We start from the raw sequence: 27,108 nt of genomic DNA, 5'->3' as shown, positions 1-27,108 counted from the left end.
TGCCTGCTTAAGATACAAGCTACTGTATCCCAGGGCTACATGAGACACACAGTCATCTACCAAAATTAGATTACTCTAAGAATCGCAGCCCAAGGGAACTGGACTTTTGCCCTAAGACTTAAATAATACCGACTGCCTCAAGATGATTTTAAAATCCGTTTGTCACCTTAACTCCACAAGTGGCTCCTGCCTTCCACTGTGGGAATGTGGGCCTGCTGGCGGGATGAGAAGAACCTGGATTGTTAGGAGGTAACAGCAAATGAAAAGAAAATGGGAGGACAAAAAGGCTTTCAAGGAAAAAGTTTAAAGTAGGTCAAATTGAGAAGTTAAGAGAAGGGCAAAGGAACCTTCCGTAAGGAGACAGGGACAGAGGGAGAAGCTCCCAGAACAACGCTCCTCATGGTGAGAGAATGGGAGAAGGGAGAAGGTCTTGGCATTACTTCCCATGAAAGTCACTCAGCTCCACATCATCCTTTCTACGCTTGTGAGTGAAAAAGGAGGTGACAGGGTACAGCTTGGCCTTGGCCTGAAACCGATGGCCTGCAATGTCAATTTCGTATTCTCCGCGGTTGATGAAATCCGCTGTCACCACCTGCTCTTCCCCACTGTCCTCAGAGAAATTGTGTACAAAACCCAGGCATACGTGGCGCTCGAGAGTGTAGCTATAGGCACTACTGGTGGTCTTGCCAGCATACTTCCCATTCCGGTAAATGGGTTCTCCCCACCAAGGCCACAGGTCGAGGTCTGTGTCGTGGTCATCCAGGATGAACATAGCAAGGCGCTTATATACCCCATTCTGCTTCTGCTGCAGCAGGGCATCTCGACCAATGAAATCTATGCCCTGCAAAGAAACAAGGGGAAAAAGCCTCAGATACCAGTCTACATGATGGCCCTTGGCATTCGAAGGTGAAGAGAGAGTGGGTAAGTGTGGCATTGTGAAAATCTGCATCCACAACAGAGACACCAAAGAACTTTTTTTTTTTTTTTTTTTTTTTTGGTTTTTCGAGACAGGGTTTCTCTGCGTAGCTTTGCGCCTTTCCTGGAGCTCACTTGGTAGCCCAGGCTGGCCTCGAACTCACAGAGATCCGCCTGGCTCTGCCTCCCGAGTGCTGGGATTAAAGGCGTGCGCCACCACCGCCCGGCTCCAAAGAACTTTTATAACAGCAAAAGTGCATGCATCTGTGAACAGATTTCAATCACAAGCCTACAAGAAACAAAAAGTATTAGAAAAGAAAACTGAAAAATTAATCAAGAACACTTGCTAGAGGGATGTCAAGAAGGCTCAGCAGGTAAATGCTCTCATCATGCAAGCTTTGATTCCTGAGTTAGAGCCCCAGGACCCAGGTAAAGGTGGCAGCAAAAAACCAGTTCCACAAAGTCAGTCCATGTGTATGGATATCCCAATACATATACTTATATAGGTGAACAAACTTAACAGTTTATCTCTATTAAATACAGGTGATTTTAATGAGCTACTAACACTTTCACAGCACAAAAAAATTGCATGTAATTTTTTTACATCTAGTTATATGCAGTGGCCAAAAATACTACAGCTGGGCATGATGGTACACACCTTTAACCAGCACTCGGGAGGCAGAAGCTGGTGGATCTGAGTTCAAGAACAGCCTGGTCCACATAAGAAGTTCCAGGCCAGCTAGGACTACATAGTGAGACCTGTCTCAGAAAAGAGAAAACAAACTACAGGTGTACTGACAGGGACCTGCTTGAATACAGTGTCGTAAATAAAGTAAGGTGCAACGTGAACAGCACTAGGTTACAGGTGGGTGGAGGAGATCATACACTGGATACTTGTGCCATGCTCACACTCTAGAACAGAACACACTGCTGTGTGTGAGGAGCCAAGAGGACAGGACACTGGATAAGGTTCAGAGGTGGGAAAGACTCCTCACAGAATAATCTCTTCAACTACAGTTTTCTGAAAACTAATACCGGGGCTGGAGAGAGCTCAGAAGTTAAGAGTCCCTGAGTTCTGGCAGAGGACCTGCAACAGTTCCCAGTGCCCTCTTTTGGCAGCTGCACTCAAATGCACACACCTCACACAAACACACATGCATACACATAATTAAAAGTTTAAATATATTAAAAAATAGGCAGCTGGCTGTAGTGACTAATTTAGATAAATACTTGTGGTACGTTAATGAATGACTACAATCAACTTAAAAAACTTAGGCCCGTGTCCTCCGCTTTCTGCGCAGTCAAATGTGTAAACAAGGGTTGTCAGGGTTCTGGGATTCAGGGGAAGATGTGCATCCCACAGGTAAGGTTCCTGTCCTGAGGACTCTTCCTTATGATCTACCTGACTGACACTTCCTGTCTTCCCTGCTCTTTCTTCCTATTAAGACAAATCACATGCTCAGCTGAGGGGCACAAGGAGGCGGAGATATGGATAAATAATACCTTCTCTAACTTCACTCGAGACTCTCCTCCACATTCCAGGGGAGTGGTGAGGGTGTTTAAGTCTTGCCCCCAGAAGGCAAAAAACTTCTCAATTCGGAGACTTCGAAGAGCATAATACCCAGCATTCCGGATTCCATACTTCTGTCCAACGCTCATCACCTCATTGTAGACATGCAGAGCATACTGTATGGAGAGAAGGAAAGTTAGTAGCCAGTGTACTTCCATATAAATTGGAGTGGTGCATCCCATGGATTCTTGGGGAGGCTGCAGGAAACAGATTTTATCTTTTTTTTTTTTTTTTTTTTTTGGTTTTTCCGAGACAGGGTTTCTCTGTGTAGCTTTGCGCCTTTCCTCAGTAGACCAGGCTGGCCTCGAACTTTGACCTCCAGCATACACCATGACACAGGTATGCTCCCGCACACAAAGACACTGCATCAATTAAAAGACCAATAGGGCACTGTGGTGTAAGAGAGGAAGTCCAGTAAGGTGGGTGCCGTCCCAGCTTGCTACAAGAAGACAGAGTTTGAGGCCAGCTTGGGCTACAAAACCAGACTTGGTCCTGGAGGGTGGGAGATGGGGAGGCAGCATGGTCAAAAGACAAATGACCAAAAAACTCCAAAAGAAACATCTACTATGACTTATTATGTGACACCTACTTCCCTAAGTGATGGGATAAAGAAAAAAAACTTGACAAGAAAATCTCAGGAATACACAAGTAATCCCCCCCCCCCCCCCCCCCACACACACACACACACAGGGTTTCTCTGGGTAATAGCCCTGGCTGTTCTGGAGCTTGCTCAGTAGACCAGGCTGGCCTCGAATTCACAGAGATCTTCCTACCTCTGCCTCTGGGATTAAAGGCGTGCACCACTACTGCCCGGCTACACAAGTAATTTCATTGGAAAGTAGTACATGCTACAAAGGAAAAAGGTAAAGGAGAGGAATTAGGTAGGAAGACAGCTTTAAATAAGGTCTCACCAAAAAGGGGATGTGGCTGGACACAGTAGCACATTCCTTTAATCCCAGCACTCAGAAGGCGATCTCAGGGGACCTCTCTAAATTCAAGGCCAACCTGGTCTACACAGTGAGTTCCAGGACAGCCAGAAATGTATTGTGAGACCCTGTCTTAATGAAACAACAACAACAACAAAGTGATAAGAATGCTGGAGAGACTGCTCAGTAGTTAAGAGCACTTGCACTTCCAAAACTCTTCATTAGCTCACCACCACTTGTGACTCCAGTTCCAGGGAATCTCACATCCTCTTCCAACCTCCTCAGGCCCCTACACACACATGTGCACCACACATAAATTCCCGCACATATACATACATATGAAAATAATAAATCATATGTCTGTGTGTTGGGAAAGGATTCTATGAGTCCTGAAAGGGAACAGTAATGACTCAGAGATGTCTTTGTGGGGAAGGACAGGCCAGAAGGAAAGAAAGTATGAGGCAGCAAAGCAGCAGCCTAACTACCATGTTCCAAGACCAGCAGAAATGAGAGCTCCAGAAAAGACAGGCCAAGTTCAGAAGCAAGAAGGTAGAGGATGGATGGAAAGACCGTCAGCTCTGCAGACTGACTTTCAATTTCATTCTGCTTCATTCATCAGGGAAGTCAAACTCTACTGGCATAAGCAGGCATGTTGGCACACATCTATAATCCTAGCACTCAGGAGGTGGAGACACCAGGTTCATGAATTCTAGGCCAGCCTGGGCTATAATACTGAGACCCCCAAGACCAACTAAAATAACAAAAACCATAGGCAGGTGACACACAAGAGTCCTGGAAAGCAGAGGCAGGTTGATCTCTGAGTTCAAGGCCAGCCTGGTCTATATATAAAGCAAGTTCCAGGACAGCCAGGGCTATACAGAGAAACCCTGTCTCAAACAAAGTACTAAGAATTGCATATACATCAAAATTACTGATTAGAAATTAGTAAGAATACTACTACTATAGTAGGTTCTTGTTAGTTGATGGGAACTAGTTAGATGGAGATGATCAGTTTTTATCCATATAACTGATTTCATACGTTTTAAATTGAGAAAAAATAAGTTGGTGTTTAACTTTTTGGCTGTGAGCCTGGCCTTTACCAGCTGAGTCATCTCTCTAGTCCACTATGTGTTGGTATTGAGATCCCCAGGGTCTCACTCCAGAGTACACGGAAATTCCTGCTTCCACCTTCCAAGTGCTGGGCTTATGGGCATGTGTTACCACGCCCGCTTGCATAGTGCTGGGCATCAAATCAAGGACTTACATGCTAGAAAAACAGTCGACTAACAGCTACATCCCCAGCCAAGTTTTTGGTTTTTAAAGATGTTTAAACATTTTATTTCTATTCCAGGCCTATGAGTGTTTTGCCTATATGTATGTGTACTATGTGTGTGCCTGGTGCTCATGGAGGTCAGAAGAGGGCAGCTTATCGCCCAGAACTTGAGATACACAGAATTAGCTGTGAGCTGTCATGTGGGTGGTGAGACAGAATCCAGGCATTCTGTGCTCCCTCAAGTTCTTTTTTTTTTTTTTAAATTAATTAATTAATTAATTTTGGTGATTACATTCCACCTTATTTTTTTTTATTTTTTTTTATTTTTTTTATTTTATTTTTTTTTTTTTTTTGGTTTTTCAAGACAGGGTTTCTCTGTGTAGCTTTGCGCCTTTCCTGGAGCTCACTTGGTAGCCCAGGCTGGCCTCGAACTCACAGAGATCCGCCTGGCTCTGCCTCCCGAGTGCTGGGATTAAAGGCGTGCGCCACCACCGCCCGGCTTATTTTTTTTTTATTTTACAGTACTATTCAGTTCTACATAATAGCCACAGATTCCCTTGTTCTCCCCCTTCCAGCCCCCTCCCCTTCCCCCCAGCCCACCCCCCATTCCCACCTCCTCCAGATCAAGGTCTCCCCCGAGGACTGGGATCAACCTGATAGACTCAGTCCAGGCAGGTCCAGTCCCCTCCTCCCAAACTGAGCCAAGCGTCCCTGCATAATTATGTTCACTTAAAAATATAAGGTGGTTGCATGAGTTAGCTGTTTGAAACCACCTTATATTTTTAAATGAACATAATATTTGCAATTGTAACCACTTTTAAGTTCACAATTCAGTAGCATGAATTGCATTCAAGATTTTAATTGCACTCATGAAATTCATTAATTACACTCATGATATTAATTACATTTATGGTATTCTTTTATTACATTCGCAGTATTCATTCAATAACTGTATTTATGATATTCATTATTACATTAATTGTATTGATTTATTACATTCATGATATTATATCCTGATACTACTGTCCGTTTGTGGGGCTTTTCCATCACACAAAACAACTATACTTAGGAAATCATTGCTCTATATTCCTTTCTTCTCCATTTTGAGGTAACATCTAATCTTTCTGTCTCTATGAATTTGTATATTCTATATGTTTTATGTAATACAATTCTATAGTATTTGTCTTTTTTTTTTTAATGTAAAAACATTTTTTTTTTTTTTTTTGGTTTTTCGAGACAGGGTTTCTCTGTGTAGCTTTGTGCCTTTCCTGGAACTCACTCTGTAGCCCAGGCTGGCCTCGAACTCACAGAGATCCACCTGAGTCTGCCTCTCAAGATTTTCATGAGTGCAATTAATTAAAGGCGTGTGCCACCACCGCCTGGCTGTAAAAACATTTTATGTACGACTGCAGGAGAAATAATACACAGATAGATTGAACATAAAAACAGGTTATAATTCAAAAGTCCAGGGTTATTTGAAACTGGAAAATATTTTCTCTGTAGAAAATAGTAAAAATGATAACTGTAGCTAGAGTTTTCCTGCCTTGTCCACAGTCAGGACAAATCTCTGTCACCCGCCAGTCCCACAGCCGCTCAGACCCAACCAAGTAAACACAGAGACTTATATTTCTTACAAACTGTATGGCCATGGCAGGCTTCTTGCTAACTGTTCTTATTCTTATAGCTTAAATTAATCCATTTCTACAAATCTATACCTTGCCGCGTGGCTTACCGGCATCTTTTCATGCTGCTTGTTAGGGTGGCGGCTGGCTGTGTCTCCTTCTGCCTTCATGTTCTTTTATTTCTCCTCTCTGTTAGTCCCGCCTATACTTCCTGCCTGGCCACTGGCCAAATCAGTGTTTTATTTATTGACCAATCAGAGCAACTTGACATACAGACCATCCCACAGCACAGCCAAGTGCAGACCATCTCAGACACCTGCACTCAGGCCCATGGTCCTAATCATCCTCTATGCGGATCTGCTGGGTAAAGCCACTAGGAACCCAAGAACGGGCTCTCACAGGACATACAGAACATCCCACAGCAGATAACATTTCCCAATAAGCCCTTTTAAGCCAAATAATAGCTTAATTATACATATAAATATTGATTAGATTCTGGGATACAGAAGAAACCTATCTTCATCTGTTCAGAGAGCTATGTTTTACTTAAGCTGTATAAGTGAGATTCTTATTCATCTTCCCCTTCACTGTTTGATTTACGGCAGACATTTTTCTATAGGCTAATCCATAATCTAAAAAGATTTTAGCCTCCCTTCCTGAAAGTATAGCCAGCATATTCTTTCATCAGCATGATACGGTATAAATTCTTATCCTAATAGTGAAATATTTCACTAAAGCTTGCCCAGGGATTGGGCAAAACCAAAACTTATCTCCCCACCCCCACCCCCCGGAGCTGAGGACCGAACCCAGGGCCTTGTTCTTGCTAGGCAAGCACTCTACCACTGAGCTAAATCCCCAACCCTAAAACTTATTATAAGCTAGTCATCCTAGGGCCCCCCCTGCTAGGTAGCCTCCCTGGTTCTGTGGGTTGCAGTCTGATTGTTCTTTGCTTTATATCTAGTATCCACTTATGAGTGAGTACATACCATGTTTGTCCTTCTGGGTTTGGGTTACCTCACTCAGGATGATATTTTCTAGTTCCATCCATTTGTCTGCAGATTTCATGCTGCATTGTTTTTCTTTGTTGAGTAGTACTCCACTGTGTATATGTACCACATTTTCTTAATCCATTCTTCAGTTGATGGGCATCTAGGTTGTTTCCACATTCTGGCTATTACAAATAGTGCTGCTATGAACATAGTTGAGCATTTATCTTTGTGGTATGATTCAGCATTCCTTGGTTATATGCCCAAGAGTGGTATGGCTGGGTCTTGAGGTAGATCAATTCCCAATTTTCTGAGAAACCGCCATACTGATTTCCACAGTGATTGTACAAGTTTGCATTCCCACCAACAGTGGAGGAGTATTCCCTTTGCTCTGCATCCTCTCCAACATTGACTGTCATTAGTGTTTTTGACCATAGCCATTCTGACAGGTATAAGGTGGTATCTCAGAGTTGTTTTGATTTGCATTTCTCTGATGACAAAGGATGTTGAGCATTTCCTTAAATGTCTATTTGAGATTCTTTTGAGAATTCTGTTTAGCTCTTTAGCCCATTTTTTAATTGGATTGTTCAATATTTTGATGTCTAGTTTGAGTTCTTTATATATTTTGGAGATCAGTTCTCCATCAGATGTGGGTTGGTTAAGATCTTTTCCCATTCTGTAGGCTGTCTTTTTGTCTTATTGACTGTGTCTTTTGCCCTACAAAAGCTTCTCAAGTTTCAAGAGGTCCCATTTATTAATTGTTGCTCTCAATGTCTGTGCTACTGGTATTATATTTAGGAAGTGATCTTCTGTGCCAATGCATTCAAGAGTACTTCCTACTTTCTCTTCTATCAAGTTCAGTGTAACAGGATTTATGTTGAGGTCTTTGATCTACCTGGACTTGAGTTTTATGCCTGGTGACAGATATGGATCTATTGGCAATCTTTTACATGTTGACATCCAGTTATACCAGCACCATTTGTTGAAGATACTTTCTTTTTTCCATTGTATAGTTTTGGCTTCTTTGTCAAAAATCAGGTGTTCATATGTATGCAGATTAATGTCAGGGTCTTCAATTCGATTCCATTGGTCCATATGTTGGTTTTTATGCCAGTACCAAGCTGTTTTTATTACTATAGCTCTATAGCAGAGCTTGAGGTCAGGGATGGTGATGTCTCCAGAGGCTGCTTTATTATACAGGATTCTTTTAGCTATCCTGGGTCTTTTGTTTTTCCATATGAAGTTGAGAATTTTTCTTTCCAAGTCTGTGAAGAATTGTGTTGGGATTTTGACGGGGATTGCATTGAATCTGTAGATTGCTTTTGGTAAGATTGCCATTTTTACTGTGTTAATCTTACCTATCCATGAGCATGGGAGATCCTTCCATTTTCTGATATCTTCTTCAATTTCTTTCTTTAGAGATTTAAAGTTCTCATCATATAGGTCCTTCACTTGTTTAGTTAGTGTTACCCCAAGGTATTTTATATTATTTGTGGCTATTGTAAAGGGTGATGTTTCTTTGCTCCCTCAAGTTCTTAGTTTTAAAATGAATGTATCTATTAAACATTAACTGTTAAAAATCATAAAACCAAAAAAAAAAAATCATAAAACCTCTTTCCTGAAGCCTACTTCATGGGACACACCACTCAAGCCTGGCAGTGTTCAGGAACTTTGGGAAACTGGTAGCCCTTCCCAGAGGCCCTGGAAAAGGAAAACTGAGCCCTCTCACCTCTATGGGAATGTACAGCATGAATCCTGGCTCTCCTGTGTGAGTCATACTCATCACACGGATCCCATTTGCATAGCCCACACTCATCTCCTGCAAGGAAAAAGAAAGCAGTCAGCACTAGTTCCTCATGCTGGTCAGGAGACTTAGTGCCTCAGGGGAACCCTGTCAGTGCCCACCCTCTGTTGATTCCTATAAGAGATAGAGACCAAGGAATGCATTCCACTCTGATATTGGAACATAGCTTCCACATCTTATCACTATTACCATTTCCAATTTCAGGTAAGCTGATGGTGACAAGTGGTGGCATATTCTTTGCTAAGTACAAAATATTTTTCTTTTCCGAATCTTGTTAAAACACTTGGGTTAGCCAAGTAGCATCAGAAATAAAAACCAATCCAATGTCTTCTCTGAGCGACTCTGTAAGCAAATTTCAGGCATCTGCCACACAAAGGACAATGCCCACAGAACACAATTCATCTATTCTGGGACCAGAGACTCAGATTCTTAGGTTACAGCTGCTCAGCTACCTTGAAAGGTTCACTGATATAATCGTTGCTATAAGGGAAGTGGTAAGTCTGAGACAACACCGACACAAGTCTCTTCCACAGGAATTGTGACAAGATATGGCACTTGCCAGGCAAAGGGGTATGGGTTGGATCATTCTTTAAAATCCAGAGAAGCCTGTGGAGGGATCTGCTCACTAACGTGGAAATTTTCTCTGCCTGAGAGAACAGAGGAAATTATTAAACAATTTGCTATGAAAATCTCAACTGAGGGTTGAACTTCCAAGAGCCTCCGTCACCGATGGCTGGGCAGATGCATATCACAAGTTGCCAAGTGGCTGTGTAACTGCCTCCTGGAAAGCACTCAGTTACTCAGTTGTAGTGCGTGTCAGACAACTAGTTGTGTATGTTGTTTAGGGGTCAGCTATACCATTTCTTCCCTGAAGATGGCATATGTATAAAAGTTACTGTGTGCGTAAAAACAAAAGAAATATAAGGAGAAAGAATCTGACCTCAATGTGCATTCACCTTTATCTTTTGGTGTTCATTGTCCATCTCTTTTACTTAAGTTTAATCCAACTGTAACTGTAATTCTTGCTTGATATATGTAATTTTACTAAGTTAAAGTTAAAACCTTTTTGTTTAGAAAAAAAAGGGGAAGTGATGAGGGAATGTCTTTTTGTACGCTGTGAATTTGTGTTGCTCTGATTGGTTGATAAATAAAGCTGTTTGGCCAATGGTGAGGCAGAATAGAGTTAGGTGGGACATTCTAACTAGGGAGGAGGAAGTTAGAACAGAACAGAGAGGAGACACCAGCTGCCACCAAAGGAACAACATGCCAGCAGACCGGTAAGCCACGGCTACGTGGCAACTTATAGATTATAGAAATGGGTTAACTTAAGATATAAGAACTAGGTAGCAAGAAGCCTGAGCCATTAGGCCAAACAGTTTAAATAATATAAGCGTCTGTGTGTTTATTTGGGTCTGAGTGGTTGCAGGCCAGGCAGGACTGGAGATAACTCCAGCTATATCCAACTGCTACAGAAACCAGCAATTTACAGATCTGATATTCAAATAAGTTAAATCTACTTCAGAGAATATCCTAATCCTTATTAAATAAAGCAAGCTTAAAAAGTAAAGAATAAAATTTGCTTGGTCATTTTACTTGCTTAATAAAGGCCAGAACACTATGTAAGTATTAACACCACATTAAGAATACCAACCTGCTATAAAAGAAATCATCTCTAACATTAAAAAACAGATGGTATGGGCTAAGTTGGTAGAGTGCTTACCTAGCACACATGGAGTTATGGGTTTGATTTTCAGCACCATATAAACCAAGTATAACCCAAGTACACACACAACTACAAACCAGCACTTGGGAAAGATCAGAAGTATAAGGTCATCCCCAGCTACATACAAGTTTGAGACCAGCATGCACCACATGAGACTCCCATCACAAACATTTAATTACTAGCTCCTACCTTGCAAAACAGAGTTGGAAAGTGGTCTGGAGTCATAGGGGCATAGGACAACTCAGACAGCACATCCACAGCCCGAGGGCCAATCAGATTGAGGGCTGTATGGAAAAGAACAAGAGATGTCCAGCCTCTCCAGGGAACAGCTTAGCCAATGCAAAAGGTCTCTTCGGAACTTGTCTAACTGTCTTTGTTTCTTTACCTACTACTGTGATAAAATACGAGGGCAAAACAACTTAGAGGATAGTTATTTCAGTTCACAGCCACAGTCAGCCCATCATGTCATGGCAGTCAGAGCATTGGAAGCTTGAAGCAGTCGGCCACATGATGCCCATAATCAGGGAACACTGATAAGTGAGTGCTGCTGACTGTTTAATTCACTTTCTCCATTTATTCAGTCCAGGATCCAGGTCAGGAGATGGTGCTGCTCACAGTGGGTGGTTCTTTCTACCTCAATTGATACGGTAATTCCCCACAGGCATGTACATTTATCTGCCAGGTGATTCTAGATTTTGTCAAATTGGCATTAAGACAAACCACCACATCCACCTAGGACCAAGCCTAGAGCTTGTGAGACTTATAAAAGTGTCCTTTTAGCCAGGTGGTGGTGGTGGCGGCGGCGGCGGCGGCGGCGCACGCTTTTAATCCCAGCATTCGGGAGGCAGAGGCAGGCAGATCTCTGTGAGTTCGAGGCCAGCCTGGGCTAGAGTGAATTCCAGGAAAGGCACAAAGCTACACAGAGAAACCCTGTTTCGAAAAACAAAAACAAACAAACAAACAAACAAAAAGTGTCCCTTTTCTTAGGGACCTGAGGTGTAATGGAAAGACCTGGGCTCTGGCACCCATACCTCTGCTGACAGACCTGCCAACCACAGATGCTGACTAGCAAGTGTGAAGAGCCTAGCTACTATGGTTCTTCTCCCAAGTTGACAGGAAGGGTGTATTTTATAGTTTCCTTTGCAGTGAGTTTAGTGTCATGAGAACAAGGCCTAGCCAAGAGAGACTTCCAGGACTGGCCATATACCATTACTGTATAGTTAGTTCTCTTTCTCTTCCTACATGATGGAAATAGCCCCAATCCCAAATTCGTACCTGGAAAGCTGTCTACCCACCCTAGCTTCTGCTGCCTATGACAAAATTACACATAATTGCTCTAGTTCAGGCTAGAACACAATCAGTGTTCAAGAATATTCTGTAGTTTGACAAGCTAGAAGCAAGAAGTTAATCATAATTGCTACTAGTGAGAATGAAGGAAGGCCTGGGTGAGATAAATGGGTTCAATGAGATGAATGCAAGTCAGGTTTGAGACACAGTTCTCTGTATAATAGCTCTGGCTGTCCTGGCATTTGCTTTGCAGACCAGGCAGGCCTCAAACTCAAAGAGATCCACTTGCCTCTGCCTCCTGAGTGCTGAGATTAAAGGTGTGCACCATCTTTACCTGGGTAAAGATTTTTTTTTTTTTTAAAGTAATACACAGTTTTTGGTTTGGGTTTTTTTTTTTTTTTTTTGGGGGGGGGGGGAATTGGTTTTTTGTTTGTTTGTTTGTTTGTTTTGTTTTGAGACAGTCCTGGCTGTCCTAAAACTCACCGTGTAGACCAGACTCACAGAGATCTACCAACCTCTGCCTCCTCAGTGTTGGGATTAAAAGTATGCATATTTTATGCACATGGGTGTTTTGCATATATCTGTGTACCACATGTATGCAGTATCCATGGGGGCCAGAAGGATACTAGATGTGAGCTGCCATGTAGACGATAGTAAGTGAACCAGGGAACCTCTGGAAGAACAACCAGTGCTCTTAACTGAGACATATTTCCCCAGCCCCAGAAATTTTTTTATTTTTATTTTATGTCTATGAGTGTTTTGTCTTCATGAATGTATATGCACCACATTTATGCAGGTATATATGGAGTGTCAAAAGAGGGCATCCGAACCCGAAACTGGGGTGATAGGCAGTTGTGAGCTGCCCTGTGGGTGTTAGGAACAGAATACTTGGTCCTCTACAAGAACAGAAAGTGCTCTTAACTGCTGAACCATCACTTTAACCCTAGAGTGTCTCTTTAACACTAATTCTGATTCTCATTTGTAAAAGTCAAATGTAAGTGAGGCATATGTAATATAGAAGACAATCTAGATCTGCTTCTTTACTTGGCTGCCCCAGAAAGCTGATTACCTGTATATTTCCAGGTGACATCCTCCAGTAACAAGTTGCTATCTTTCGGCATGTATTTGTTAAGCCAGGCCCAACAGTGGACCTGCTGGTCAGTTGGAGAGATCATGAAGAAACTGAAAATGAAAACCCCACCCCCGAAAAAAATAATCAAAACCAAAAGGCAGAAAAAGAATCAGGAACCAATCACGTTCTTGTGTAGTTTCAAAGCCCACTGAGAACTCCTGGAAACAATCTCTTGTCTTTTAAGGAGGCTAGTTCACCGATTCTAGATTCTATACCAACAATGGCAAAATTACACAGACTTATTAAGTCATAAAGAATCCTCTCCCATTAGAGTAACTAACTTCTACATCCAGTTTTCCATAATACAACTTCAGCTGCTGTTTTGTATTTTTAGTCAAATTTAGTCTCACTTTATAGCCCAAGCCAGCCTAGAACTCCTCACGTAGCCCAAGTTGGCCTCAAACTTGTGGTCAACCCGCTTCAAGACTCCTGACATTACAGGTATGAGCCACCACACCCAACTTGGGTTTCTTCTGTTTGCCTTTGCTGATTTATTTATAGCTGCCTAATGATTAAGACAGGAGTTTATGAAATAGTTTCTGAATCCCTAAGACTATGGGCTCCCAGAAAAGTATTAAGTGCTCTGCTTCCAGAGACCGTCAAGTATCCGTTTAATGGAAGGAGCAGAAGGGGATGGCAGCTCAGCTCACCTGCGTTTGTTCAGGCGTGCAATGCTGCAGTCGTTTTCATACCCTCCATATTCGTTGAGCATGCCCGTATGCACAATGTGGCCTACAGGCACATCCAGGTCATTGGAGAAAACATATTGCAGACTTTCTAATGCCTGATCCCCAGTGGACTGTAAGGAAAGGGATAAGGTAGGGACAGTAAACACAGGATCACCTAAGAGCATAACCATCCAGCACTGCACCTTGCTGAGAAAATTCAATGACACAACACCCACAGGACAGTATTTGCAGGTTTACTTTCCTGTAAGAAGCCATGAGGAAAGTTAGCCATCAGTACTTAAGATAAATGGGCCATTCTAGGGAAATTAAAAACTATGTTATAGGAGCTAAAATTTCATAAAAATATGAGTATATAGATGAACCACTGAAACAGTCTAGAGTTCTTTCAGAATCAGTTTTAAAGTAGCAGATAAAAAATGGGCATTTGGGGGATGGAGAGATGGCTCAGTGGTTAAGAGAACTGACTGCTCCTCCAGGTCTTAAATTCAATTCCCAGCACCCATGGGACGGCTCACAACTATCTATAACTAGAGTCCCATAGGATTCAATGGCCTCTTCTGGTATGCAGATACACATGCAACAAAACACTCATATACATAAACAAATCTTTGCTGGGCTGGTGGCACTCACATTAAATCCCAGCACCCAGGAGGTAGAGGCAAGCAGATCTCTGAATGAGAGGCCAGCCCGGTCTAACAGCAAGTTCCAGGACAGGCAGGGTTACACAGAGAAACTCTGGCTCAAAAAAAAAGAAAGAAAGGAAAAGAAAAACAAAACAGGCATTTCAGGCTGAGAGGTGGCTCAGCAGTTAAGAGTACTGGGTGTTCTTCCAGAAGACCCAGGTCAATTCCCAGCACCCACTTGGCAGCTCACAGCCATTTGTAACTTCAATCCAGGGGGACTCTAGTGCCCTCTTCTGGCTTTCTCAGGCACTGCATACACATGGTACACAGGCATACATTCAGACAAATAACCATACACATAAAATTTAAAAATAGCCGGGCGGTGGTGGCGCACGCCTTTAATCCCAGCACTCGGGAGGCAGAGCCAGGTGGATCTCTGTGAGTTCGAGGCCAGCCTGGGCTACCAAGTGAGCTCCAGGAAAGGCGCAAAGCTACGCAGAGAAACCCTGTCTCGAAAAACAAAACAAAACAAAAAAAAAAAAAAAATTTAAAAATAACATGAAAAATTGGTGAAAGAAAAACATCATTCAGCCGGGCGGTGGTGGCGCACGCCTTTAATCCCAGCACTCGGGAGGCAGAGCCAGGTGGATCTCTGTGAGTTCGAGGCCAGCCTGGGCTACCAAGTGAGTTCCAGGAAAGGCACAAAGCTACACAGAGAAACCCTGTCTCGAAAAAACCAAAAAAAAAAAAAAAAAAAAAAAAAAAAAAAAAAAAAAAAAAAAAAAAAAAAAGAAAAACATCATTCAATAAGTAAAAATGTTTCCCACCCTGCTGTTTGGTTCCCCAATACTTACAGTTATTTCAAACTTTGTGAAAGAAGACATGTCAATGACACACACAGCCTCCTTACAGCACTTGACTTCTGACTCCACAATATCAAACCAGTCTGGCTTGTAGAAAGTCTTGCTCTGTTCCAATGCAAGAAGGTCTATGAAACGGAAAAAACAAGGTGGGAGGAAAGACTTTTGTTACTGAAGATACTCATATACTCAAAATATACTCATATATTTTGTTATGGCCTACAAGATTTTATTTTTTAATTCTTCCAGGAATATATTCTAGCTATATGCACTTACTAATTACCAGTTTTAAGAAGGGGGTAAAAGGAATTGGTTCAGTAGTTAAAGTGCCTATGCAAGCCTGAGGACTTGCGTTTGAGTCCCCAGCACACGCACACACACACACACACACACACACACACACACACACACACACAAAGCTAAGTGTAGCAGTGTACTCCTATGATTCCAGAAGTGATGGGCAAAGACAAGAGGATCCTGTGGGCCTCCTGGCCAGCCAGGTTAGGCCATCAGTGAACTCCAGGTTCAGTGAGAAAATCTGTCTGAAAAAGTAAGGTGGAGAATAATAGAGAAAATGCTCAACATCAATGTCTGGTCTATACAAGAGTGCACACACACCTAGACACACATTCACACAACACACACACACACACACACACACACACACACACACACACACACACACACACACACACACAGCCAAGTGTGGTGGCTTATGCCTATAATCCCAGCACTTAAGATGCTGAAATAAGAGGACTGATGAGGATGTAAAGCCAACTCAAAATACAAAGTTCTAGGCTAAAGTGTGAGATTCTGTCCCAAAATGAAGAGACAGACAGCAGACACTTCTTACCATTATTGGGTGGAACAAAGAACTTTGGCCTCTCAAATCCATGTTTCTCCATCCATCTGGCTCCTTGAGCATCCAGCCGGTCATAAAGAGGAGATGTACGTAACTGCCTCCCAGTCTGGAAGTCCCAACGGGGAACCTTCAGATCATACATCAGAGCTAGAACAGATTACACACAGTGTGTCAGCTGGGCCTGGCAGCACAGGCTTACAATCCCTGAGACCTGAGTGGTTCAAGTAGAAGAACTTCCAATTCAAGGACTATCTGGGCATCCAATGGGTTCCAGCTAAGCCAACCCTGGCAGATTGTGGTGGTTTGAATTAGAATGGGTCCCACAGGCTCACATATTTGAATGGGAAGAATTAGGAGGTGTGGCCTTGTTGGAGAAGGTATGCCACTGGGGGTGAGTTTTTTTTTAAAGACTTATTTATTTATTATGTACACAGGAGAGGGTGCCAGATCTCATTACAGGTGGTTGTGAGCCACCATGTGGGTGCTGGGAATTGAACTCAGGACTTCTGGAAGAGCAGTTGGTGGTGCTCTTAACCTCTGAGCCATCTTTCCAGCCGGTGGGGAGGGGAGATTTTGAGGTTTCAAAATCTCACACCAGGCCCAGTGTCTCTCTCTCTGCCTCCAACTTGCAAATTAAATGTAAGCTCTCAGCTACTACTCTAGTACCAATCCTGCCTTCTGCCATGCTCCCCACCATAACAGTCATGGACTCACCCTCTGAAACTGCACAAGCCCCCAGTTAAACGCCTTCTTTTGTAAGTTACCTTGGTCATGGTGTCTCTCCACAGCAATAGAACAGTGACAAGGACAGCAACTTAGCAAGACCCTGTCTCAAAGTAAAAACTCAAAAGAAAAGCGAAGGACTGAGGCAGATACACACTTGCCTAGCATGCATGAGGCTCTGGGGTTCAGTTCCCATACCATTAAAAAAAAAAAAAAAGGTGGGGTGGGGGGTTGGAACGAAGTCTCAGCAGTTTTGAGCACTGGCTGTCCCTCTAGAGGACCTGGGTTTAGACACAGGGCACTGTTACATACTAGCTGCAAGTCCTATTCTTTCCTATTTCTAGAGGGAAGCATGGTCCAATATATTGATAATGTTCCTAAGTGTCAAATGGGGCATAAGTCCCTGCTGTGGATATCACCCTATATAAATAAAACACTGATGGCCGGTGACCAGGCAGGAAGTATAGGCGGGACAAAGAGAGAGGAGAATTGGGGAAACAGGAAGAAGGAGGGGGAGACACTGCCAGCTGCCACCAGGACCAGCAGCATGTGAAGACGCCGGTAAGCCACCAGCCATGTGGCAAGGTATGGATTTATAGAAATGGGTTAATTTAAGCTATAAGAACAGTTAGCAAGAAGCCTGCCACAGCCATACAGTTTATAAGTGATATAAGCGTCTGAGTGATTATTTTATAAGTGGATTGTGGGACTGCAGGGCTTGGGGGACCTGGAGAGAAGCCCTCCAGCAACAAGTCCCTATCCTCAGACCTGAGATGGCCACACAAGAAACCCAATTCAAAGTAGTTATTAGAGAGCTAAGGGAAATCCCTGAATGATAAAATAGGCCACTTCAAACATTGCTGAGTGCGATGCAATTAGAATAAAGGTACTTACGCATGACTTCCATGACCCGGTGGCGCAGAAAGGTGCGGCTGCTCTGGAGGGCTCCAAAGCGCTGCAAATCCAATTCCCAGACATTTTCAGAGGGATAACCATATACCATCCATTCAGCAAGGAACCTGTTTAAAACGGAGACAAAAAGCTGTTGGGCCTCAGATAATACACAGAGAACAATTTAAATAATATCATACAATCAAGAACCAATAAACTGGGCGGTGGTGGCACACGCCTTTAATCCCAGCACTCAGGAGGCAGAGGCAGGCAGATCTCTGTGAGTTTGAGGCCAGCCTGGGCTACAGTGTGAGTTCCAGGAAAGGTGCAAAGCTACACAGAGAAACCCTATCTGGGGGTGGGGTGGGGGTGGGAACCAATGGAATGGGGCTGGAGAGATAGCTCATCAGTTAAAAGCACTGGCTGCTCTTCCAGGACCCAGGTTCAATTCCCAGCACCAACATGACAGCTCACAACTGTCTGTAACTCCAGTTCCAGAGGATCTGAAGCCCTCACACAGACATACATACATGCAGGCAAAACACCAATGCACATAAAATGAACAAACATGGATCCAAGTACTGTTCTCAAAAAACGACTATATTTATTTATTTATTTATTTATTTATTTATTTATTTATTTATTTTTTTGAGTCAGGGTCTCTATACATAGCCCTGACTGTCCTGGAACTCATTATGTAGACCAGGCTAACCTCAAACCCACAGATATCTGCCTGCCTCTGCTTCCCAAGTGCTGGGATTACAGGTGAGAGCCACCACATCCAGCTTTTGAGGTTTTTTGTTGTTGTTTTGTTTTTTAATGTGTATGGTTGTTTTGCCTCCATATAAATTTGTGTACCAAGAAAAATGGTACTTGCAGAGGCCAGAAAAGAGCACTGGATCTGCTGAGACTCGAATTACAGATGGTTGTAAGCTGCCATGTAGGGGCTGAATTTGAACCCTGGGTCCTTTGGATGAGGAGGTGTGCTCTTAACTGCTGAGCCATCTCTCTAGCATCATTATGACGATTTTAACTCTAATAATAGGATCCCTTAGAGTGTGTTCAAGATATAAGCCATATCTATGAGGAAATCTATGTTTTTGTGTTTTTTTATAAACAGTCACTTGGAGAGTATTATATAATTATCTCACCATGTCTTTGCTCCAAATGTTTCTGGTAACTCTTCTGTTTTCAGAGCCATTTGGTAAGTCACTCAAAGATACTGACTTCATGATTTAATTTTTGTTCCTTTTTTTTTTTTTTTTTTTTTTTTTTTTTTTTTTTTGGTTTTTTCGAGACAGGGTTTCTCTGTGTAGCTTTGCGCCTTTCCTGGAGCTCACTTGGTAGCCCAGGCTGGCCTCGAACTCACAAAGATCCGCCTGGCTCTGCCTCCCGAGTGCTGGGATTAAAGGCGTGCGCCACCACGCCCGGCTTTGTTCCTTTATTTTTACTGTGTGTGTTCATGATTGGAGCTGGCTCTTGTGAAGGTCAGAGGATAACAGCTCTCTCCCTCTCCCTCTCCAGAGATTCCTAAATTGAACTTAGGTTGCCAGGCTTGTGCAAAAAGCTCCTCTACCCACTCAGTCATCTCACCAGCTCCCCATGGTCCCCGGAAAAATACTTTAATTATGATGAAATACAGTTGATCCTTAACAAGCACAGTTTTGGACAGAGCAGATATATTTATATCTGGACTTTTTGTAATTGTTGTTTTATGAAAATTGGGGGAAAATTTTCATTTAGCTTACAAATAACAAAACCACTGAGAGTTAGAAGGCTGGAGAGATGGCTCAGCAAATTAAGAGTGCATACTTTGGCCCCAGCAAGGTATGCCGGAATGTATCAAACACATAGAGATAAATCTATTGTATTAGTTACTAGCACAAAACATATACAATATATTTTAATATATAACAAATTCAAATTAGTTTTTTGGAGGCAGTTCTTGGGCTTTTTAAAAACAGTTTCTTACTCTTTTTTTTCCCCCCTGAGACAGGGTTTCTCTGTATAACAGCCCTGGCTGTCCTGGAACTCAATCTATAGACCAGGCTAGCCTAGAACTCACAGAGATCCTCCAGATCCTCTGCCTCCCAAGTGCTGGGATTTAAAGGTGTGCACTACCATGCCTGGCCCCAGTTTCTCACTCTCTTAACCCAGGCCGAATGGAAATCACTGTGTAGTCCAGGCTGGCCTCAAACTCACTGCAATCCTCCCCGCTCAGTCTCCTAAGAGCTAAGATTACAAGCATGTGTCACCATAGCCAGATGATCAACTTTAAAAAAAAAAAAAAAAAACCTGAGAATAAGGTCTCCTATGCTGCTGAAAATGACCTTGAACTCCTGATCCTCCTGCCTTTACTTTCCAAGGGCTGGGATTATAGGATAGAGTAAAAACAACTGATTAACTATTTTTAAGTGTGGGATTCATTGAAATTAAGTCCATTACACTACTGTGTAATCACTACCACAATCCATTTCTAGAACACATTTCATCTTGCAAAATTAAAACACCAGACCTATTTAACAGTAACTCCCCACCTTCTCTTTCCCTAGCAAACATTATTTTTCTTTCTGTTCTTAAGTCTACTCTAAGTACCTTACATAAATGAAATTGTACAGTATTTGTATCCTTCTGTGACTGGCTTATTTATTTTTGAAACAGGGTCTCACCATGTAGCCCTGGCTGGCCTGGAACTCTCATCATGGACCAGGCTGACCTCAAATTCACAGAGATCTACCTGCCTTTGCCTCCCCTGCTTGGATTAAAGGCATGTGGCACTATCCCTAGCTGATAAGTACCTATTTTTAAACTAAAATTTTAGTTGCCTAGCTTGATTGCCCATTTCACTTACCATACCCGGCTACTTCTAACCTTACACAGTCAAAACAATAACATTTGTTACAACTGAAAAGTTAAAAAAAAAAATTTCCACAGGGTCTGTGACTAACTAAATGACTGAGCTCCCGAAATATTTTATATACTAACATTTATGGAATATGAGGAAAGCTTCCCAAAGTAATTATTATCAACATTACTATCTGATTACGGAACATGTTAACAATGAGTAATCTGAAAGGGAAAAACCTGGCAAGCTGAGGCGTCCACAGGTGACTCTATGGAAAAAAGACTTACTTTCCAGCTCCTCCACCCAACGACAGGCCAGCAGAGTTCATCCCTGCCAGGACAAAGTAGCCCTGTACTACAGGAGACTCGCCCATGATGCACTTCATGTCTGGTGTGAAGGTCTCAGGGCAATTCACCAACTTCAAAATCTCCAGAGTCTCCAATACTGGCATCCTACGCAGGAGGGAACTCAACAGGGGCTCTGAGCAATCAAAACAAACCCAAACAGAGTCCTCACCTTTAGGGAAGTAAATGTTTTCAAGTTCTTATACCTTTTACTCCTCCTTCCAAAAAATCCTTTAGGGAAGATTTTTCTAAGAGTCATTTGGTCAGTTATCAGAAAAAAATAACGCTTGTCGGAATTACAGAACACACCTACAAAATGCCTGGCATTCAGAGTAAGAAAAACCATACTCTTCAAAGGCAAGGAGCCTCAGAACAAAGTAATACATGAGGCTATGGGCAGTAAACTCGAAGGAGTCAGGGTGTGTGAGAAAGGTCTTGCAGACCACCTAATGTTTCCATGAAAGACAGTGTTTCCCTAGGTCCCCTGCACCTTGTTCTATGCTATCTCTGGCCACTGTCCCATAAAACAGCAGTAATGGATGGAAACAGGAGTAACTGGTTGATGGGCACAAGGGTTTAAAGTTTCCCATAAGCAGCCGCTTATTTTTTTAAAAGTCCATCACAGGTGGGAGATGGGTATCTTTTTTTTTTCTTTTTTTTTTTTGGTTTTTCGAGGCAGGGTGGGTATCTTTTCATACCCTTTCCATTTATGACCATGTAACTACAATAATTATTCAATAAAGACAATTAAAGTTATTTAAAGACTTCATAAAGACCACATTAGCAAAAAATCTACTTTCACAATCCTCCTGCCTCAGTTTCCACATGATGGGATTACATAAAGGCATACATCACCATGCCTGGCTGATAGTTCAGCTTGGTAGAAACCTCTTCAATTTCATGTAAGTCTTACCAAAGGAAGGTCCCCCTTCTAGTCTAATATATCAGCAGTGATTTAAGTAAATAAATGATGAGTCAAGTTCATTAAACATAGACCGTAGACCCCTGAATCTAACCAGTAACTATATCCTTAGACCAGGCAAACTAGACTATTCTTCATGATTACTATTGTGCTTCCTGGAGTTGTCTTAAAGATAAAGAACTATTCACAAAAACACCTTGAAAAATGCAACATCTTAGGAAAGTAGAAGGCATTGTTGTTATAATTTACTTCACATACCAAAGTGATCCCAATCTTCCCTCAGGTTCTGAATTTCCAACTGGTTCTTGCCCTCGGTGAAAATAGGTTTTGGGTTTTTCTCAAAGCCTCCAGACAAGATGCCACCTTGCCAGTTCCTGATGTAAATTCTTCCATCAGCATCCACAATAGCTGAAGAGAGAAACAACAAGGAAGGAGGGTGAAGAGAAAAACAAGGGGTTAGAGACCAGCCAGATTCCTAGATGGAGAGAAACAGAAAACACTCATGAGTGACTTTACCAGCAGCACAGCATCCAACAAATACAGTCATCCATTAGCTTTTGGGAGGATCGTCCCACTCAGGGTTACAGAGAACATGGTTTCTCTGATTATCCCAAACATTACTACTGGGCACCTAAAAGTTTTTTGCCAACACCTCACAACCAAACTTACCATCACTGTGCCTAGCCAAAGTCTAACAGGAAAGGGAGGTGCAGAATTCATTATCTGCAATGGTATCAAAAGCCTTCTAAGCTAGGCATGCCTGCCTCTGCCTCCATGCCCACAAAAGAGAGTGCCAGGCCAGCCAAGACCATACAATGAGACCCTCATCTCAAAAAAGAAAGCCGGTGGCAGCAGTGGAGGCAGCAGCAGTAGAGGAGGTGGTGGCAAACACCTTTAATCCCAGCACTCAGGAGGCAGGGGAATCTCTGAGTTTGAGGCCAGCCCAGTCAACAGAGTAAGTTCCATGACAGCTGAGCTATACAGAGAAACCCTGCCTCAAAAAATGAATAAATGAATAAATAAATAAATAAATAAATAAATAAATAAATAAATAAATAAATGAATGAATAAAAATAAATAAAACCCACCTTTTCTCCCTTCAGAAGTTTGTAACCATTAAACTAAGTATATGGCCTACCTATGCACTTCTACAACTGATACCGTTCAAGTTAAAAACGCAAGTTATATTCCTAATTCTCCATGACCCCTATTAGGGCTTAAAATTAGCTTATAAAACAACAACAAAAACAAGCAACAAAAAAGTCTTTAATGGCATGTTCATTTTGGCCATCTTTTCCTAAGAAATAATCAAAGAAAAGTTAAAATTGGATCCACCTCCCTGTAACATGCTCCAGAAAAGAAAAAAATTCCTCTAGGCATAATGTGTCCTTAGTGAAAAGTCTTCCTTTCAAAGGACAGGATACCAGCAAAGAGATAAAATTATTTAAAAAAAAAAAACAAAACAAAAAAAAAAAAAACAAGTCCTCACTTGGTGTGTTGCTCTGCAGAGGGGTGTCCCAGGGACGAGTCAGAAGGTAGAAGTGTTCACAGGCATGTAGCGGGATACTAACCGGCTCCTCGGTGGACAGACCCAGCTCGTATGCCCACTACAATGAACAGTTTGTGGGTGGGAAGAGGAACAGAAACACAAGTGAGCAAGTTCAACCTCTTGAACTAACTTCAAGGGGCTTGAGTGCTCTTGTTACAGTGTCATGTACGGGAAGTCAAGTTCAGCCTCTTTATCTAGTTCAAGTATTTGAACAGTGAGCAACACAACACTTTTTAAAGCATAAAGTTATTTTTTCAATAATAAGAAGATAGATTTCCCAGTCAAAAGAAGCCCTATAAGTAAAATGCCTGTTATCAGCTAGAAACCCCAAATGCCAATTATTAAATAAACTTTATAGAGCAGAAAGTATTTCCTACATCTCCTAAGACTGTCGAGTAGAAAGCAGGTGACCAATCCACCTCAGAAGTAGAGGCAGCTTGCATTCTAGAAATTGGACCCATGGTTCTGATGTTATATTGGAGTTTGTGAAATGAAATGTAACATCATATAAATTTAGCTCTAAAACCATGGTCTATTTGGTGGTCTTCTGACTAGGACGGCACTACTTTACCCAGTGTGGAAAGTTGCCTGTGTCTGAGAACTAAGTATAGGTTTTGGTTTAGAATACAATTCTGGATTATCCAGTCCAAATAAGAAGTGTAGTACCGGTGTCTATTTAATCAATAAAATGATTATCTTGTATCACTGTACCAAACAGTCCAAGTTAAATAAAGTCAGAAACCTAATACTATGGCCAACCTACCTGACCAGCACAGTTGACAAAATACTGGCATTCAATCTGTCCTTTATCTGTCTCCACACCAGTAACTTGACCTTTCTTGATCAATACATGAAGAACACTCGTCCGGTCATAAATCTGAACACCTACTCCAAAATAAAGAAAAAGAAGGTAAGTTATTAGTGGACAATGGTGGTACACACCTTTAATCTCAGCACATGGAGGCAGAAGTAGGCAGATTTCTGAGTTTAAGGCCAGCCTGTTCTACAGAGCGAGTTCCAGACAGCCAGGGCTACACAGAGAAACTCTGTTGGGGGGAGGGGGGGGAGGCAAATTATCTGTTACAGAATTAAGGTCTCTGAAGCAGATTCCACTCCAAAGGGGACTGGAGAAACTAGGTCAGTGCTTTAATTAAAAAAACAAAACCTTAGCACAGTATGGTGACATACACCTGTAATTCTAGCACTCAGGAGTCTGAGATTTGGTCACATGGCAAGTTCCAGGCCAGCCTGAGCTAATAGTAAAACCTTACTTTAAAAAAAAAAAAAGGCAAGGAATACAGCTTAGTAGAACACCTGCCTGGTCTGCCCAAAGCCCCGGGTTCAATTCCTAGCACTGTGACGAATCATAAGTATGTAACACTCTGGACATTAATAAGTCTCTCTGATTTACTGCAGCATATTTAAGCTATAGGTTAAACTCTCCAATGTTTCTCTAGCCTTGGCACTTCTCAAATCCAGGGGCAGGGACTCTCATAAGTCTAATGTGTATTAATCAGCACAATTAGTTCCTTAGAACAAGAAAAAAATTGACACTTAAGAAAATACCCAATGGATCAACTGAAAAATATAGTGCAGTGGTCAAAACTGGAAAACTGAATATCCCAATGAAGATACTTTCTCCACTCCTAAGTCGGTAGTGTCACCTATCATGATATACTCTTAGAGAACATCTTCTTCCCAAACCCATGCAAAAAATGACAACAACAAACTAACTAAATAAATAAATAAAAACACAAAGCCCCACTCACCATTCTGGGAGGCAGCACTTGCCAGGGCAAGAGCCACATCAGCAGAGGATACAACTGCATCCTCAGGAACATGCATGGCCCCCACCAGATCATGCACATTGAGGAGAGGGTGAAGTTCAGCCACTTTCTTCGGAGAGATGATCTCAGAAGGGATACCTACAATACTGCCGCAGAACACAAGGGGTAAAATATTCATGGGCTCTCTGGCAGAGGTAATGAGTAAAGTCAGGAGGGGTATCTAGTCTCTTACATACTTCAGCCTTGAGTTGATACGCTTCAGAGAGATCAACCGATCCTGAGTTTGGGCCAGACAGATTGAGCCTGTCCTTAAGTACCCTGTAAGAAAAGTCAATAAAGTGAGTAGTCCAGAGGAATCCACTAGATTTATAGGTTAAACCTATTATGAATTATGGTGATATTTTGTTTGTACTCTAACAATAAAATTTGCCTGAAGATCAGAGGACAGAGCCAGCCACTAGATTAAACACAGAGGCCAGGCAGTGGTGGCTCACACCTTTAATCCCAGTACTTTGGAGTCACACGCCTTTAATGCCAGCACCAGGAAGGTTGAGACAGGAAGGATATGGCTGGGTGAGAAAGAAATATAAGGCAGGAGGAGACTAGTTCAGAGCCCCTTTGGCTGAGAGCTCAGAGGTATTCAGTCTGAGGATTCATGGAGACAGGATCTCGCCTTCCTTTCGGCCTAAGGGTTCGGTAGTGGTGACAAGTATCTCTAGTGGCTTGTTCCTTTGTCTCTCTGATCTTTCAGCATTTACATCACTATCTGGCTCCAGGTTTTTATTATAAGACCAATCAAGATTTGTTCAATAATGAATCCTAGGGCTTCCACTCACTATCCTTGAATAAGTGAATTTGCTCCCTTTGGGCTTCTAGCAAAATTTAAAACATACTAGAGACATAACGACAGCTCACAGTTTTGTGAGGGTCAACTAGAATTCTAACATATATAAAAGCATTCATAGGCTGCAGAGATGGCTCAGCAGTTGAGAGCACTGACTGCTCTTCTACACGACCCAGGTTCAATTCCCAAACTCACATGGCAGCTCACAACTATCTGTGACTCCAAGATCTGACACCCTTACATAGACAAATGTGCAGGTGGGGCACCAATGAACATAAAATAAAAATAATTAAAAAAAGCATTCATAATAATAATGAAAGCTACCATGGCTAAAAGTCTTATTAGGGCAAGAACTCATCTCCCTGTTTATCCCTTTTAGATGGTTTACCTCTTTCCTTTTTAGTCTTGGTGGGAGTACATTCTTTGGTAAAAGCCATTCATGACACTGGTCACCAGATTCCCACTCCTTCCCCAGTACAGCCAAATAACAAGCTGTAACGTAAAAACAGCCAAGTGGACCTTCTTAGAACATTCAGTCTTGAGCAAATGGGTGAATGACTCTCACATCCTGCAGAGGCAGTAATGTTCTAAATAACTCATTCCTCTTCTCTATGTCCTGGCCACTAGGCTATCTACAGCTGGAAGTTTGCTGGAATTAAGCTATTTAATAAGTTTTGATTCCTCTTGGGTGGGAAGGTCTTCTGAAACCAAGACCCAATGCCACCTCTGGTTCACCTCCTTCCACATTCATTTTTTTTCTTCCTCTCTTAAAAAATTTTTTGAGATGGGCGATGGTGGCGCACGCCTTTAATCCCAGCACTTGGGAGGCAGAGGCAAGCGGATCTCTGTGAGTTCGAGGCCAGCCTGGTCTACAAAGCGAGTTCCAGAAAGGCGCAAAGCTACAGAGAAACCCTGTCTCGAAAAACAAAAA

The 27,108-nt window shown here is 42.3% G+C and overlaps 1 protein-coding gene across 4 annotated transcripts in view; it reads right to left on the bottom strand.

The window, feature by feature from the left end:
* Positions 1-288: 288 nt before the first annotated feature.
* Positions 289-27,108, bottom strand: part of Pdpr (pyruvate dehydrogenase phosphatase regulatory subunit) — a 45,535-nt gene continuing 18,715 nt past the window's right edge. Inside the window, exons 4-19 of one of the 4 annotated variants that reach the window (XM_076572168.1) lie at positions 26,566-26,669; positions 25,570-25,651; positions 25,316-25,479; positions 24,310-24,431; positions 23,487-23,604; positions 22,256-22,405; positions 21,019-21,211; positions 17,890-18,014; positions 16,264-16,419; positions 15,405-15,538; positions 13,889-14,037; positions 13,176-13,288; positions 11,009-11,103; positions 9,022-9,111; positions 2,419-2,601; positions 289-841 (exon numbers count right to left, since the gene is read on the bottom strand). In XM_076572168.1, coding sequence (XP_076428283.1) covers positions 437-841; positions 2,419-2,601; positions 9,022-9,111; positions 11,009-11,103; positions 13,176-13,288; positions 13,889-14,037; positions 15,405-15,538; positions 16,264-16,419; positions 17,890-18,014; positions 21,019-21,211; positions 22,256-22,405; positions 23,487-23,604; positions 24,310-24,431; positions 25,316-25,479; positions 25,570-25,651; positions 26,566-26,614 — 2,328 coding nt within the window. In that variant the 5' untranslated portion in view covers positions 26,615-26,669 and the 3' untranslated portion in view covers positions 289-436. Of the gene's footprint in view, positions 842-2,418; positions 2,602-9,021; positions 9,112-11,008; positions 11,104-13,175; positions 13,289-13,888; positions 14,038-15,404; positions 15,539-16,263; positions 16,420-17,889; positions 18,015-21,018; positions 21,212-22,255; positions 22,406-23,486; positions 23,605-24,309; positions 24,432-25,315; positions 25,480-25,569; positions 25,652-26,565; positions 26,670-27,108 lie in introns of those variants that run through there. The other 3 variants (XM_006974093.4, XM_076572170.1, XM_076572169.1) reach the window with 3 other exon arrangements.

This window comes from Peromyscus maniculatus, chromosome 5, assembly GCF_049852395.1.
Source record: "Peromyscus maniculatus bairdii isolate BWxNUB_F1_BW_parent chromosome 5, HU_Pman_BW_mat_3.1, whole genome shotgun sequence".
Taxonomy (NCBI): Eukaryota; Metazoa; Chordata; class Mammalia; order Rodentia; family Cricetidae; genus Peromyscus; species Peromyscus maniculatus.
The sequence above is the reverse complement of the archived record's forward strand: the minus strand, read 5'-3'. Positions and strand labels throughout refer to the sequence as shown.